The 17,606-nt window shown below is 43.9% G+C and overlaps 1 protein-coding gene and 1 long non-coding RNA gene across 2 annotated transcripts in view; one reads left to right on the top strand and one right to left on the bottom strand.

Annotated features, from left to right (window-relative positions):
- The window catches only part of LOC111146196 (tenascin C), a 110,180-nt gene that overhangs the window by 37,796 nt on the left and 54,778 nt on the right, over positions 1–17,606 (top strand). Inside the window, exons 7-10 of the mRNA XM_022501635.1 lie at positions 1,914–2,183; positions 3,416–3,601; positions 3,862–3,951; positions 5,838–6,101. Coding sequence (XP_022357343.1) covers positions 1,914–2,183; positions 3,416–3,601; positions 3,862–3,951; positions 5,838–6,101 — 810 coding nt within the window. The remainder of the gene's footprint in view (positions 1–1,913; positions 2,184–3,415; positions 3,602–3,861; positions 3,952–5,837; positions 6,102–17,606) is intronic.
- Positions 7,027–11,743, bottom strand: LOC111146198. Its single transcript, XR_002640525.1, has 3 exons — positions 10,542–11,743; positions 10,353–10,435; positions 7,027–8,030 (listed from the first exon to the last, which is right to left on the bottom strand). It is a non-coding gene; the product is annotated as an uncharacterized LOC111146198 (long non-coding RNA).

Genomic DNA, 17,606 nt, shown 5'->3' with positions numbered 1-17,606 from the left:
AACAGACCTGAATGTGAATTCCAGCTTCGCAGCTCACATCACCTTGTGAAGTTCTACTTCTTGAAGCCTGTGACCTGCCATCAGGAACATGGGTTTATAGTGTCCTTGCAGGGTTGTCATGAGAGTTAAGACATACAAGACAGAGCACTGCGCTTGGCATGTAGTAAACTACAGCAGTACTAGGTTCCTCTGTTCAAGGATCCAAATCTGGGGGATGCGGGGGTGATCAGTGAGTTCGACTCAATCCCGACTTCTTACGAAAGGGCTGCTAAGGACAGGAACAGGTGTGGTCGGGGTGCTTGCTAACACCTGTAAGAACACGGGACAGGCAGCTTCACTGTTGAATTGTAACTTTGTTTTCATTGTGCATTCTATGGGTTCATTGTCTGTAGGCTGAGGCTGATGGATGAATGCTTAGAATTCAAAAGATAGACTCTGCAGGTTTCTCCTAGTCAGATTGGACTTATTCTTTCTCATTCCCTATATAACACTGAAATTCCTTTCATTGGAAAGGAACTTTCCTAATTGTTTCCTAAACCAGCGCTAAAAACACAAACGTAGCTCTTTTTAAATTGAAGAAACAAAGAAACATTGACTGGATGCCTTCATATCTTAATTTTAGGCATTTGCCAAATTCTCGGTGAGTTTTAATGTTTGCATTAAAATTGTTTATATAATTAGAAAAAAAGAATTCAGACATAAAGGACAAAATCTGATGCTATGTTGGGGATGAAAAGGAAGTCAAAGACCCACTCTCCAAATAAATGAATTTAGACCTTATCTAAGTTGAATAATACATAAACTGTAGAGAAATATGTTAAAGAACAGTGAAAAAAAGTGTATTAGGATTCTCTCTCTCTCTCTCTCTCTTTTTTTTTTTTTCTTGGATTCTCTTATTTATAATTGTTCTAAGACCACTTAGAATGTGATCTGCTCTCTTCGTGAGTAGCGTTCCCTCCGGTCCCTTTGTTGTCGGGCACATCCCTAGAACTTACCCATCTTACATAAACTGAACCTTTGTACTTGCTGGGGAGGGTGTATGTGTTCACCTGATTACAACAAGGGTCAAAGAGGACTCTCGTTAGGAGGTGCCATGTAAGTGGGGTTTTGAGGGATGACTAGGAGATTTTTCGAGGGGGAGGGGCGATCTCAGGAAGAGCAAATGCAGAGGCCAGGAGGGGAGAAACAGCATGCCGCACCTGCTGTCACAACACAACACTCGCACATGACAGCACAAGGCTGGGTGGGACAGGAGGAGGCTGAGGTGAAGGCACAAAGATGGTGAGGCTTGGGACAGCCATGGCTTTCTGCCTGAATTCTTTCCTCACAAGTAACTCTCCATACCCGGGCAAACCAGGGGTGGCCTCCCTTTTGAGCTCCATAATTCTGATCAGCCATTCAGGGAGTTTTGCTTATTTAAAAAGCCAGAGAGACTAAATCAATGATTATTTTGTTTTTTATTTTTTTTAATTAAATTTTATTTAAATTTTTAAAATTTAAATTCAATTAACGGCACTTGTAGTACATCATTAGTTTCAGATGTAAATCAATGTTTTTTTAACTGAAAAAGGCCCTAAGCTTGTTTCTTAACTCATGAGCATGGTAACAATAATAATAATAGGGAAACGACCATTTATCGTGTGACTGCCATGCTCCAGGTTCTGCGCTCGGTGCTTTGCAAACATTATCTCCTTCCTGTTCAAAAAAACAACAAGCCCTGCAACACAGTTGTCATTGGCCTATCTAGAGTTTGTCAAATGGGAAATGAAGACTCAGAAAGACAAAAGAAGGTCAGATGGTTAGTAGACACTGATCTGTCCATGCATGGAGATGGATGGCTGCAAACCCCTCTCTGCTCAGCCCATGGCCCCGGCCCCAGTCTCTGAAACCACTCTGCTGTCTGCCCGTCACAGGCTTGGACGCCCCCAGCCAGATCGAGGTGAAAGATGTCACGGACACCACAGCCCTGATCACTTGGTTCAAGCCCCTGGCCGAGATCGATGGCATTGAGCTCTCCTACGGGATCAAAGATGTGCCTGGCGACCGCACCACCATTGATCTCACCCAGGATGAGAACCAGTACTCCATCGGTAACCTGAAGCCGGACACCGAGTATGAGGTGTCCCTCATCTCCCGCAGAGGTGACATGTCCAGCAACCCGGCCAAGGAGACCTTCACAACAGGTAGTGGGCCTTCCCCGGTGAACAGCCAGGAAAGAAGGGTTGTGAGACTTCCATCCCACTCTGCTGGGGTTCCTTCCAGGCTCCTCTGACAGTAGAAATAGAAATAGACAGTAGAAAGGGAAATTTCATTCCTTAAAATGTTTATTTAAAAATATTGTAGCGATTGATCAACTTTTTCAAGTAAAAAAAAACTCTATCCAAATAACCTTCTAAAACACACACACACACACACACACACACACACACACACAAAAGCATACTGGGAAGGTGCTGGTTTGACAATCTCAGGTAAAAGAAGTTCTGATTAAAATAAAATTCATGTAAATATTTCCATAATAAAAGACAGTTTATGGAAAGCATGAATAACAAAGGTGCCTCTGGCATTCCTTTTTTTTAAAGATTTTATTATTTGAGAGAGAGAGCACAAGTGAGGGTAGGGGCAGAGGGAGAGGGAGAGAGAAAACCCAGAAGCCGACTCCCAGCTGAGCACGGAGCCGGACACGTGGTTTCATCCAGGCCCTTGAGATCATGATCCGAGCTGAAAACGGAGACTTACTGACTGAGCCAGCCAGGCACCCCTGTGGCATTTTCTTAGAAGTCCCAATGGATCCATCGATCATTGAGTCAATAAATATTTTTTCAGAGCTCAGAAACATATGAATTATTAGAAATACAGAGATGGGCACAGCAGACAAGTTCTTACACTCACAGACCTTATTCGTAAGTTTCTGTGTAGTTTTTTCTTTTTTTTTTTTTTAAGATTTTATTTATTTATTTGGCAGACAGAGATCACAAGTTAGGCAGAGAGGCAGGCAGAGAGAGAGGAAGGGAAGCAAGCTCCCTGCTGAGCAGAGAGCCCAATGCAGGGCTCGATCCCAGGACCCTGAGACCATGACCTGAGCCAAAGGCAAAGGCTTTAACCCACTGAGCCACCCAGGTGCCTCTCTGTGTAGTTTTTTTAAGCATAAAATCTGAGGAGCATGAAAATGACTAGAGTATCACACACATTAATAACGGGGAAAGGTAAACAAATAAGTAAAATAAAATAAGGGCAAAAGAGGTGCCTGAGATGCAGTATTTGTTAGATCTGTCCGTTGGGTATTGAGTTGAGGGGGTGTTGCCATTTTTTCTCCAGGCACAGGTGCGTTTCATGTCTCAGCTTGAATTTTCAGACTCCCGCTCTCCTAGTGCCTGGTGTTTTCAATGCAAATGTCTCTTCCTCTTCCAAACAGGCCTGGATGCTCCTAGGAATCTCCGTCGCGTCTCCCAGACGGACAACAGCATCACCCTGGAATGGAAGAACGGCAAGGCGGCCCCTGACAGTTACAGAATTAAGTATGCACCCATCTCGGGAGGTGACCACGCCGAGGTTGAAGTCCCACGGAGCCAGCAAGCCACCACCAAAGCCACGCTCATAGGTGAGCTCTGCCTCCCAGACCCAGCCCACACGCACACCAGGTTGGGAGGGGTGGGGCATGTCCCCATTTTGCAGCCCCCCACAGAGAGAAAGAAGTGCAAACCCAGCAGTTCTCTCACTTGGACTTCAGCGAGACAGTCTGTAGAACATACCAGACACTGAGAGATCATAGGCTCCAGTGACAGCTCAGGACTGTCTTCATGATCCTCTGAAAGTCTTCCCAGTTTGGGGCTAAATATCCACCTGCACATTCTCCCTTAGGTTTGAGGCCGGGAACTGAATATGGGATCGGAGTGTCTGCTGTGAAGGCTGACAAGGAGAGCGATCCAGCCACCATCAATGCGGCCACAGGTGAGACAGCCATTGGTCCCCACCACCTCTGGGCTGGCGCTGGCAGATGCACTGGGGCCCAGGAGGCAGAAAACCTATTTGGAAAGAAACAGTAGATGCACAGAGGAGAAAGCGGCCCCTAGAATCATCTAGCCCAGATGTCCAATTCAAAAGTAACGTAAGCACACCGCATCTTAATGATTCTAAAGGGGAATGAGGTTTTTTTTTTTTTTTTTATGAGAAATTGGAACCAGATTTTATAAGAAACCTGCAAACTTTTTTTTAAGTTCATAATCAGTTCTTTTTCTTTCTTCTTCTTCTTTTTTTTTTTTTTAAATAAACCACAGTCTGATCAAAACACATCTGGGAGGTTTTCTTTTAGGAAACACCTGACTTTTATAGTATACCCTTGTCCTACAGACAGTAAGTAGCAGGAACATAGTTCCAGACAGACTGTGCTCTTACTTTCATCCTGAAGTTCCAGGCTCTGGAAGAGGGTGATGAGGAAGGAGCTGTATGATTTGAAGCCATTGATTCTTTACTCAAGTTTTCTCCCCTCCCTGGAAAATTTGTTAAAAGAAAATTTTTCCCTCTACTTTTCCACCAGCCTCTTCCATCCTTCCCCCAGTCACTGTGGAGAAAAGGGGTCTGGTGTGCAAAGGGGATGAAGGTCATGCCTCATAGAGCTTCCCCATTATGGACTCAATGCTGACCACTTGCACAAACACACTTTTTTTTTGTAAGATTTTATTTATGTATTTGACAGAGAGAGAGATCACAAGTAGGCAGAGCAGCAGGGAGAGGGAGAAGCAGACTCCCCAGTGAGCAGGGAGCTCAATGCAGGCCTCTATCCCAGGACCTTGGGATCATGACCTGAGCGGAAGGTAGTTGCTTAACTGACTGAGCCACCCAGGTGCCCCACACACTCTTTTTTATCTTTTTCTTTGGAGGTAATTGTCAGTTCACATGCTGTTGTGAGAAATGACACAGAGAGATTCCCCCTAAACCCTTTGCCCACTTTCCTCCAATGGTTAACAACTGTGTAATCATTGAACAATATCACAACAAGGAAATTGACATTGACACAATCTATCAGCTTTATGTATATTTCACCGGGCAGTACATGCAGCTCATTTTTGTAGGTGGGTATACTTAGCCCTACACCGTTTTTTTTTTTTTTTGGTTTTTTTTTTTTTTTTTTTTTTAGATTTTATTTATTTATTTGACAGATAGAGATCACAAGTAGACAGAGAGGCAGGCAGAGAGAGAGAGGAGGAGGCAGGTTCCCTGCTGAGCAGAGAGCCCGTTGTGGGGCTCGATCCCAGGACACTGGGACTATGACCTGAGCCGAAGGCAGAGGCTTTAACCCACTGAGCCACCCAGGCGCCCCTAGCCCTACACCGTTTTATCCTGAGCAGCTTTTCTCATCCATCGGTATGGTTAAGACACAGAATAGTTCCATCACTAGGGTCGCTTTTGTCCCCTTTTTTTATAGCCACAGGCAACTCCTTCCCTCCCTCCCCCTCTCCCTATCCCTGGGCAATCCCCAGTCTTCATCTCTGTACTGTTGTTATTTCAAGAATGCTACATATAAGGAATCATACAGAGAATGCAACCTGCAGAGAGAGGCTTTTTCACTCCATGTAATTCTCTCAAGGTCCGAGGTCTGTTCAAATTGTTCCTTGTGTCAACAGTCAGTTCTTTTTAGATGCTTTTAACTGAGTAATATTTCATGGTATGGATATATACCACTATATCCTTTTTAATCTTCCAAAACGTGAAAACAGACCCAGACGAGGAAGTTGCCTGCAGCCATACAGCCCCTGTAGAGCAGAGCTGGGATGCTTAGCCCAAAGCAGCCCTGCCTCCCCGCCTGAGGCCTGGACATCTCTCTGCTTTCCTCCCAGACATGGACGCACCCAGGGACCTGCGCGTTTCTGAAACCACAGAGACCAACCTGACCCTGCTCTGGAGGAGGCCTTTAGCCAAGTTTGACCATTACCGCCTCAACTACAGCCTGCCCTCCGGCCAGCCGGTGGACGTGAAGCTTCCGAGAGACACCACGTCCTATGTCCTGAGAGGCCTGGAGCCCGGGAAGGAGTACAGCATCCTCCTCATCGCCGAGAAGGGCAGACATAAGAGCAAACCCGCACAAGTAAAGGCATCCACAGGTGAGGTCAGCCTCTGAGCTCTCTCCAGACCCTCTGCTGATTCTGAGGTTTGCAGACCCGGAAGTCAGGCTGTCTCCCCAGGGGAAAACCAGGTGGGAAAACACACAACTTTCTCTACATAGTGCTTTGAAGGAGCTACTTAAATCTCTTTACCTTTGTCAACTGATTCAGCGAAGTCTTCTTGCTGGGAAATCACTAGCATTTTCTAAGATATTTCTTCCTAGGAGAACTTAAAGCACCGGGGTTTGTGTTTGTCTTGGGATTTTTAAATTTTATTTTATTTTGTGCATTTTACAGAGTTTTTTAAACCATTTCTTATTTTTTTGTTCCCCTTCTTTAGCCTAACAATGAATTTACTTCTCATTTTATTTTTTTTTCAAGATGACCAAGGTGTTGGTAATAATTTTTTGGTTTTTTTCCACTTAATGTTTTTTATGTTTATTTACCATTATTATTTTTTTTTTTTTTTTTAGTAATTTCTACACCTAACGTGGGGCTCAAACTTATGACCCCCAAATCAGGAGTCACGTGTTCTACCGACTGAGCCAGCCAAGCACCCATCCCACTAAATGTCTTTATTTCAGGTCTTCTGCTTCCTTCCAAGGTTACCTGAAAAGTTGCATCTGATCCTTGGAGGCTAGCACAGTGCCCTCCCCATTTTCTCTTTTCTCTTAGTCTCTAAGAGGCAAACTTCTTTTTTCCATGACAGCTAAATCCTGAAGTGTGGTGTTCCTTCTAGCCCAATATCCTGTTCCTGGTACCTGCTGCCATAGTTCCTCAGTGGCTAAGTTGAAAAAAATAATCAGAAAAAAAAATCCATTCTTCCAGTATGAAAAATATGTGCACGGAATTGTGGCCCCAAACTATTCAAGAGGTATGGGTGAAAAATGTTAATTCTTCAGGGCTTGACAAGGAAAGTCTTTAGTCTCAATTTAGTCTTTATTGAGAAAACCCACTCAATACATTGTAGTGTGCTGATATCTAAGGGGAAAGTGAGTCCTGTACTTAGCATTGTTATTTTCACTCATGTGCTCCTGCTCACTGTCTGTGGGGAAAATTAGACAGTGGGAATATTAGATTGAGCGCCATCAAGGAAAGGGGGTGATTGGGAGAATCAGGGTCAGCTGGAGAAAGTGTCACGGCAGAGATGTTAGTCCAACTCAATCTTGATAAGCAGAAAAGAAGTCGTAATGATGGGCAAATCTGGAAATGGCCTTGAAGAGTCTTCGTCATTTATGAGTACCTTCCCTTGCATATAACAGAGAACTCAAAAAACAGTCACTTCAGCAAAATGGAAGTTGGTTTCTCATAAGGTAAATCTGAAGCTAGGTGGTTCAGGTCTTGGGTAATAGTGCCAAGTTATCAGGGACTTGGTCTCCTTCTCTTTTTCTGTTCCACCATTCTTAGTCCTCGGCTCCATTCCCAAAGTCACTTCCATGTCACAATATGGCTGCCACAGTACAGCCTTCACATCTGTGTTCTAGGCAGCCTGAAGGAGGAAGAAACAAAACCAAGAAGGAGTACCTCCTAGAAGAGTCTTTCTGGAAACTTCACCATTGACTACTACTCATATTTCATGGGCTACTCCACGCTATAAGCAAGTCTAGGAAAAGTAGTCTTCTGGCTCAGCTTGTTGCTGCCCACATAAAATTATGGTTGTTTATAAGAGAGAGAGAAGGGATTATTGGTAGACAAAGAGCAGCCTCTTCACAGAGTCTCAAGTGAGCTCAAGTGGTCAATTCTGTTGACTTTGCACTGCTTCCCACCCATCTATGAGATGATCATCAAGGCATTCTGGAGGGACAGTTCAATCCTAGGTAAGGAGGGGCAACATAGAATCCAGAAAAAATAGTTCTCTGGTAGAGATTTGAGTGTTTCAACTTTATAATCATGAGCTTGTCAGAAGGTGTCAAGGGACAGCAAATGAACCTGAAAAACAAGAGAGAAGACATTTCTTTCTCTTTGTTCTTCCTACTTCCTCTCCTCCTCTTCCTTCTCTCTCTCTCTCTCTCTTCCCACTTTTCCTTGCATTTGACAAATGCTATAGCAAAGATTTTCTATCTCTACTTCATTTTACTCCATTTTACTCTCTGGCTGTAGGTAGGTTATCTCCTGTCTCCAGCGGAGAAGCCCCAGACCTCAGCAGCTCAGGAAGACAAAAGTTTTCAAGTGAACCACAGGCTGAGATTACTTTGTCTCCAACTAAAAGCCCAGTTTTGGCATCCCAAAGACTCAGTGGTTTCATTTCCTCCACCACACATCCTTAATATGGTTTCCAAAAAATCACGTTGTCTATTTAAAGACATCTTTCATTTCAGGGGAAAAAAAAATGTGCAGAGTCCCTTTTATTGGCTCTTCCCCCATGGTCTCCAGAATATTTTTCCGTAGGGCTTTCTCCATAGGACAGTTTTATTTCATTAAAAGTGAGGTGGACATCTCTTTCCTTCTCTCGAATTCTATCTTTTCAAGTCTTCTACGTTACTTGACCAGTAATGTTTACAGCTGAAATCTGTGCACTAAGTTCTAGGGATTCTAGATCAATTAGGATTAGGATAGATGTGTGCTGCTGAGGAACTTGCTGATACACAGCCCGACAACACAACACTCCATTTGCTAAAGCTGGGGGAACAGAGAGTTCAGCAGGAACATGGGATGATTTCTGGGCATCAGGAAAGGCTTGAGATGGGCGGAAACTCTTGCGCAGACACATAAAGGCAAACAGGACTGTGCTGAAGATTATGGAAATAAGTACAAATATAGGCTTGACCTCGTACCTATGAGAAGAAGAAAGAAACATATCACACGGGACCTCCTGAGCAAGTGTACTTATGGGATTTTGAGTCCCAAGATGTCACAGGCCCATAGGTTCAAACCTCAGAAGCAAGAGACTCCCCATTCTGCATTGCTAGATTCCTTTTTTTTTTAATTTCTTTTTTAAAAATATTTGTTTATTTATTTGAAGGAGAGGGCATGAGCAGGAGGGGCAGAGGGAGACAGAACAGGAGAGAGACTCTCAAGCAGACTCCATGCTGAGTGCAGAGCCTCTGATACAGGGCTGGATCCCACAGTCTTGAGATCATGACTTGAGCTGAAACCAAGATTGGATGCTCAAACCACTCAAGCAGCCCCATCACTGGATAAGAGCACAAGTCTGCAAAGGGGTCTTATGGAGAAGATGTGGAATTGGCTGTCCCCAGAGCAGTTTTTCCCCAGGGAATTCCAGAGCTCTAACCATGGAATTGAGCCAAAGGGCAAACTTTTTCCTTGACGCAGAACCAAATTAAAAGTATGTGTAAGCCAGCTGCCCATCACACCTGAAATAAAATCCAGAGACCCTACCACAGCCTACATGGCCCTAAAGGATCTGTTCCTTCCAGTCTCTCTGACCTCACTCCCACCATTTATCCCCTTGTTCGTTTCACCCTGGTCACCCTGGCCTTCCTGCTGTTCCTTGAGTATACCAAGCCTGCTCCTACCTCAGGGCATTTGCGCATGCTATTTCTACTGTCCAAATACTACTCCTCTCCCGGTTATTCATTGGCATCCCCCTCATTTTATTTAGCTCAAGTGATTTCTCAGCAGACTTCTCTGGCCACCAATCTGAAATGGTGTTTCCATCCTGACTGACTCCTTCATGCTGCTGCAGAATTCCTTACCTGCCCTGATATTTTTCAGTAGTTGGTTTATTTGCCTATGACCTGCCTCCTACTACAGACCAGAATGTAAAGACTCTGTCCCCTTTATCTAGTGATGTGCTGTATCATCCCCAATGCCTTAGACAGGGCCAAGCATAAGACATATGCTTCATGAGGCTTGGGGAACCCTAGCTACTCCAGAGTGGTAATGTTTCCATTGAATCTCCTGGTCTTTTCCTTCTACTTCTGCATTAACAGCCCAAATTCCCTCTGTTCAGGATTAAGGGAAGAAAAGTTACTCTGTTGTCTTCAGTTAAGCCTACTCTAGATAGAAAAGGAAGGAAAGAGAGGAGGGAAGGAGAAAGGAAAGGAGGGAGGATCGGGAGAGGGAGGGAGGGAGAGAGAGAAGGAAAGAGAGAAAGGTAGAAGCCCATTAAAGTTGAGGAAAATTAATGTGTGCCAGGCATCTCCCCCATGCTCCACACCCTGCATTTATATTTTGATAAACTCAATGAAACCCCACTTAAAGTGGAGGCCATGAATTTGCTGTGAGCACGAGGGACATAGAGCAGAGAGAATATGAAAAACACAAGGCCAAGAAAGCATCTTTCCTTACCAGCATAGGAACTCATCTGTGATACCCCGGTAGTTCTCATAGGTTTGGAAAGCAGAACGGTGGCATTTTGCTTGTAGTCACAGCTGCAAGTAACAGGGAACATTCTGCTGTGATACCATTTTGATTTATTCATGGAGCAAACCGAATTTATTCAAATATTTAACCCTCCAACAAATATTTATTACTTACCTGCTATGGGTCGGGCAATGCTGGTGTCTCTGTAGAACAGGAAGGCACACAGTGAGGCACACTGCAGTGAGAAAGAAAGAACTGAAACCAAAATTATAAGACTATAACTAGTCTGTTTTAGAGGGAAGTTTGGGAAGCTATGGGAGCAGAAACAAGGATCCATTCCAGACCTGAGCAAAGGGAAAGATGGATACCAGAGAAGGCCTTTTGGAAGACGTGACACTTGGCTGAGTCTCCAAAGAGGAAAGGAAGTGCGGAAGGGGGTAATGACATTTCCAGCAGGAGGAACAGCATGTGAGAAGACATGAGCCACTTCCTACTAGTGAAACACAGGCTTCCCAGTCCTGCCCTAAGATAGAGTAGGAGCACAGCAAGGTATGGGGTTCGAGACATCATCAGAGACTGTCTACGAAGGGCAGTGAATATCGTGCTAAGGGGTTTTGACTCCATTCTTGACAGTGATAAAGAGTCACTGAAAAGTTTTAAGGCAGGCAAGGCATTTAATTTTGATTATCTTGACTTTGCAAGGTGAGATCAAAGCAATTAACTCTACCCTTTGGGTCCTCAGGCTTGAATTTGGCCATCCACCTGCTTTGGGAGAATCACTCTCTCCCATCAGTGAACGCCGCAAGTGAATTCCTAATTAGCTAGCACTTGGTAATCACCATCTACAAGATGGTGGAAGATTTAAAGCTGGCACATCAGAAGGTTTAAAGTTGGCACAGCCAGAAATTCCTCCAGGCCAGCTGGTCAACCCACCCTGAGCATAGAAATGGGATTTCGAAATTCTGATTTCCCAGGCCCACTGACATTGTTCAGAGGGTAGATGCCAGTGCACAGCTGTAAGAAAAAGACAACAGCCTTTTCATAAAGAAATGCCAAGAAATGCAGTGTGGAACAACACAGCGGAAACACTGGGCTTTGGGGACAATAAGGCCACCAATGTGTCATTTGCTGTTGAAATGTAGAGTTTGCATTTATGTGAAACTTCTTAGTCCCCACCTCAGCTATTGTCCACTGTATTTTTGTTTGTAGCATTCCCTCTAATTTCATAATTATCCCTTCAATTTATCTCAATTCTATTCACTGAAGTTATACCTTTCACTTATCTGACTAGCATTTGTTTAGTGAGAAAGGGTGGGAGTAGGGGACGCCAATAGCACCCATGACAGAAACAGTCATAGTATGGCTCACTAAAGATAAACTGATACTCTTCCTTGACCTGCTTGTTAAAAAAAAAAAAAAGTAGAAGGATAGTCAAATGTTTTGGTGGAAACATCACCCTGATTATTACTATTTACTGAGCAACATGATGTTATGTGGAAATCATCTGTCAGCTGTAAGAATGGAGGGAGCAGGACGTGAGAGGTGTCATACAATAGTGTCAGTGGCATAAAAAAAAAACATTCTAGAGAGAAGAGATGGTTCTCCTCAGGAAGGGATAGTTCCCACTGCGCATCCTCTCCTGTCCTTTCTGCATCCATCTTTACTGCAAGAGCTTTCCTAAACCATCCCTGACCCACTCCTCCCCACCCCAGTTAGGTAACTCGCCTCACCTTCCCTGCAACAATGGTTCTTGACATTGTTTTCATGGGAAAAAATAAAAAAGGCTTTATGTCTGAATTAGAAAGACAGCTTAAAAAGCAGTTAGCTGAGAAGGAGAGATGGTGAATTAATCCACATAAAGAGGAAAATTGTCAGTGCCATCCAAGCTCCTCACAAGCAGTTTTGACAGCAGGAGAAAAGGAGAGGAAAGTGGGATGAGTCACAGGGGGCATGTGTGGATGATAGGATTAATCTCCCTACCCTTGAAGTGTGGCTTAGATTGGTTTTTGTCCTATATCTCTAAATGCATGAGGACTACTAGAATATTTGAAAAGGACACACTCTTGATTTTAGTTGTGCTTAAATCCCAAGATCAAGGAGACAACTGTTACATCAGTAGCAGTGCTTTTGGCCTCACAAGGGCCAGTGGGTTTAAGGATGGCTGACTTTCCCTTTCTTTCCCCAAAATGAGATGCATTGGGTCCTCTCTTTCTGATCAATATCACATTTGTGTGGTTAAGAACTGCTTCAGGTAAGCTTCAGGGCATAAATTTGCGTTATATGAGGAGCCCGTAGAGTGGAGTTCAAGATGAAGCATGGCCAACATTTTCTGTAAAGGGCCAGAGAGTAAATATTTTAGACTTTTCAGGCCATAAGTTTTCTGTCACAACTATTCAAGGACCCCTGTAGCACAAAAGCAGCCATCAACAATACATGAATTAACAAGCATGGCTGTTCCAATAAAACTTTATTTATACACCAAAATTTGAATTTCATTTGTATTTTCATATATTATGAAATATTCTTCTTTTTGGATTTTTGCCCCCAACCATTGAAAACTATAAAAAACTCTTGTTAACAGTTCATTACCAAAGTAGGCAACAGGCCAGACTTGGCCCTCGGATCATAGTTTGCAGACCCCTGTTCAGATCAAATAAGATTTGCTGGAGTGCAGGCTTTGTCAATGTGAAACACTAAGGAAGAACTTTTCCCAGAACTTGGAAAAGTCTGAATTAAATAGATTCTTGAAAATAAAGATTTTTTTCCCTCAGAAAGGATGTCTTCCATCCAGTCAAGCTAGGATTTTCAGGTTAGAAGTGTCCTTTAATGGACACATAGAGCTCTTTTGAAACTAGCAGCCAATGGGAGGCATAAATGGAGAAACAATTTGTTCTTTTAAATGAGCTCGAGGCAGTTCTTGCTCTGTTGTTTACAGGATCCCTTTCTAGAGAAAGTCCTTTATTCCTAGGTCACGAAAAGCCCACTTAAGCTCCGCCCTGGGTGAATTGTCACCGGGAAGGCATATTCAGACAGGTGTGTTATTGCTGTACTTTGTGTGTACAGGAGATGATTGAAGATGGCACCTTTGCTTTTAATTGAGCTTAATAAGCTCTGTTTGTCCAGGCCTCAGTCTTTCTCTCCAGTGAGGGACTGTTTTGCAAAGACTCCTCCCCTTCCTCAGTACAACCTTACTTGGACCGTGTTCATTTATCTCTGATCTTCCTAAAGTGGTTTTATGTAAACTGACTTGAGCCCCCGGAACTGACAAAAAACCCCAGCATAGAGACTATAAAACAGATCCTCTAGATGAGACTGAGGAAGCAAGATCCAATTTTCTCAAAATGCAGAAGACTGGAGCCCGATGTGGGACTCGATCCCAGGACACCGGGATCATGACCTGAGCCGAAGGCAGCTGCTTAACCAACTGAGCCACCCAGGCGTCCCTCTACAGACTTTTATATCAATGTTATTGCCTTCGCTTCTGGTGGGAGACAGGGCTGTGGTTACTTAGTCCCTGCACGTCTGCGAATACATTCTAAGTGATTTTAAGAAGTCAGTAAGCATAGCCCTTAGGGCTGTGAGCTCAAACAGATGCTGAGCTGTCCCCTTGCTCCTCATAGTCTTGGAAACGTCTACTCAGAAGAGAACAAATGAGCTCTGTCTCCAGATGTCCCCAGGCATATCTGACCTTCAGTATCCCTTCTCTCTGGGAAGTAGGTTCCTGAGTCCAGGCTCTGGCACTAACCAGCCAATGGGACAGCCCCACAACTTCTCTGTTGCTTGCTTCCCAGACTGTCAAAAGAAGGATTGAATCTGTGGCTCTGGACTGCTTTGGCTCTCACATTCTGGCACTTGACTTGAGTGTCCAAGGAGTGAGTATAGAGGTTTACAAGAGGCAGAAGCCAACTCGAGAGACGTCCTTATCCTCCATGCATCCTCTGCCATGCTGGTCTGCTGGCTAGGGAGAGCTCAGCGAAGGAGTGGATGCAGAAGGAGCGAGCCACAGAGGAGGAGAGACTGGAACCTTCTTTAGGTCTTACCAAGACTCTCTCCTGTCTTTCAGAATAAAGAAGATGAGGGAGAGATCACCAAAAGCCTGAGGAGACCAGAGACCACATACCGGCAGACGGGCCTAGCTCCTGGGCAAGAATACGAGATTTCTCTGCACATCGTGAAAAACAATACGCGGGGCCCAGGCCTGAAGAGGGTGACCACCACCCGTGAGTATCACCTTTAATAGCACGGACCCTGTGATAAAGCTGACCGTGCCCCACAGTGCCTTCTCTGGATAACATTTCCTCTTACAGAGCTTCTGCATCAACTAGGTTTTGCTATGTAAAGAACAAACTCCAAACTTAAGTGGTTTGAAACAATAGTTCTGCACATTGCTGATTTGGGGTTGGGCTCAGCTGGTCAGTTCTGTTTTGGAGTGGGCTCGCTTCTGCATCTGTGTGGCTGGGGGCTGGTTGGCCTCGGGTGGCCTCTGTAGGCCAACCTGGGCCTGGTCACATGGCAGCTTAGCCTTGAATCACTCCGTCAAAGCACATCTCAAGGCCAGTCCAGATGTAAGGAGCAGGAAACAGATCCATCCCTTGATGAAAGAGTGACATATCAAGAGTGACATATCAAGGCAGGCACAGGTACAGGAAGATCAGTAAGAGAGACCATTATAAATAACCTACCACCTCACCTAATCTGATACACCGATCTTGGGAAAGAGGTTGGGCAAATATTATTGTTATTATTTTTCAAGAGTAGAAACTAAGGCTTAGGGCTTCGAAATCAGTTTAACAAATGCCACCTGGTGAACACTTGGGGGCCACCACAGGGTCACAATTGTCAGTGAGGGTCAGTTTTATAACTCTCACCCCCTTTTCCACTGGCACTGATGAGGCGCTGGTCTACGTAGAATGTTCATCCCGTATCTCCAGTAGGAACATACATTAAATGTCACTCAATAATAAAGATGTCAGAACTTGGGGGAAGAATAGAATTTGGCACTACTAGATCCTTTGGTGAGGAGGAAAAAGAAAATCTGGATTTGGAGTTGTTTTACCAAGAAGTCAAATTTTGAACACCAATAAATAAATAAATAAAATTATTTTGCATCGCCATTTGGGAAAACCTCTCCATCTTCTTTGAGATAGCATCTGTGCCGACTGTTTAAGGGATTGATTCTTTTTGGCAGGAGGTTGTTGGAAAATTTAAACTTGTGGACTAATGACAAGAAAGAACATCTTGCATTTAAATATTTGCACATTTTGCCTCACTCAGAGCCGACTCCTAGATTGTCTCCTCTATAGACAAGTGTTTTCCATCATTTCTGACACCATCCCTCTGTGGTAGGTAGAGAGCAGGTATCGACAGGAAAAAATCATTAGATCACCAGAAAGGCGTAGAAAAGATCCAGCAAATGCTTACCTGCTGTAGAGAGGGCACACCGAAACTCCAAAACACATTTATCTGCTCCTTGCTTTTTAATTTACTTCTGGGGATTAGCTGCTTTATTCTTCTTGCGGGACAAACATCTGAACACCTAAATTCCCTAGTCTCACATAAATATCAGCACTGAGGGGCAGACATTTCCATGTTCATTTCACTGCTGGCTGAACTTTATCCAGGTTTAAAGGACCTCAAAGTTTGGGTGACAAAGCATTTTTGGCTCCTTCGCCCTGGTATCTGTATAAGGCTGTATTACAACCATTTCTGGCACCTGGATGCTTTTGAGAGACATTCACATTTAAAGGAGCAAGAGTATGGGCTTTGGACCCAAACAGACCTGAATGTGAATTCCAGCTTCGCAGCTCACATCACCTTGTGAAGTTCTACTTCTTGAAGCCTGTGACCTGCCATCAGGAACATGGGTTTATAGTGTCCTTGCAGGGTTGTCATGAGAGTTAAGACATACAAGACAGAGCACTGCGCTTGGCATGTAGTAAACTACAGCAGTACTAGGTTCCTCTGTTCAAGGATCCAAATCTGGGGGATGCGGGGGTGATCAGTGAGTTCGACTCAATCCCGACTTCTTACGAAAGGGCTGCTAAGGACAGGAACAGGTGTGGTCGGGGTGCTTGCTAACACCTGTAAGAACACGGGACAGGCAGCTTCACTGTTGAATTGTAACTTTGTTTTCATTGTGCATTCTATGGGTTCATTGTCTGTAGGCTGAGGCTGATGGATGAATGCTTAGAATTCAAAAGATAGACTCTGCAGGTTTCTCCTAGTCAGATTGGACTTATTCTTTCTCATTCCCTATATAACACTGAAATTCCTTTCATTGGAAAGGAACTTTCCTAATTGTTTCCTAAACCAGCGCTAAAAACACAAACGTAGCTCTTTTTAAATTGAAGAAACAAAGAAACATTGACTGGATGCCTTCATATCTTAATTTTAGGCATTTGCCAAATTCTCGGTGAGTTTTAATGTTTGCATTAAAATTGTTTATATAATTAGAAAAAAAGAATTCAGACATAAAGGACAAAATCTGATGCTATGTTGGGGATGAAAAGGAAGTCAAAGACCCACTCTCCAAATAAATGAATTTAGACCTTATCTAAGTTGAATAATACATAAACTGTAGAGAAATATGTTAAAGAACAGTGAAAAAAAGTGTATTAGGATTCTCTCTCTCTCTCTCTCTTTTTTTTTTTTTCTTGGATTCTCTTATTTATAATTGTTCTAAGACCACTTAGAATGTGATCTGCTCTCTTCGTGAGTAGCGTTCCCTCCGGTCCCTTTGTTGTCGGGCACATCCCTAGAACTTACCCATCTTACATAAACTGAACCTTTGTACTTGCTGGGGAGGGTGTATGTGTTCACCTGATTACAACAAGGGTCAAAGAGGACTCTCGTTAGGAGGTGCCATGTAAGTGGGGTTTTGAGGGATGACTAGGAGATTTTTCGAGGGGGAGGGGCGATCTCAGGAAGAGCAAATGCAGAGGCCAGGAGGGGAGAAACAGCATGCCGCACCTGCTGTCACAACACAACACTCGCACATGACAGCACAAGGCTGGGTGGGACAGGAGGAGGCTGAGGTGAAGGCACAAAGATGGTGAGGCTTGGGACAGCCATGGCTTTCTGCCTGAATTCTTTCCTCACAAGTAACTCTCCATACCCGGGCAAACCAGGGGTGGCCTCCCTTTTGAGCTCCATAATTCTGATCAGCCATTCAGGGAGTTTTGCTTATTTAAAAAGCCAGAGAGACTAAATCAATGATTATTTTGTTTTTTATTTTTTTTA

Source organism: Enhydra lutris, unplaced genomic scaffold (assembly GCF_002288905.1).
Source record: "Enhydra lutris kenyoni isolate GAN:26980312 unplaced genomic scaffold, ASM228890v2 scaffoldscaffold13, whole genome shotgun sequence".
NCBI classification, from domain to species: domain Eukaryota; kingdom Metazoa; phylum Chordata; class Mammalia; order Carnivora; family Mustelidae; genus Enhydra; species Enhydra lutris.
This window is presented reverse-complemented; position numbering and strand designations above follow the sequence as displayed.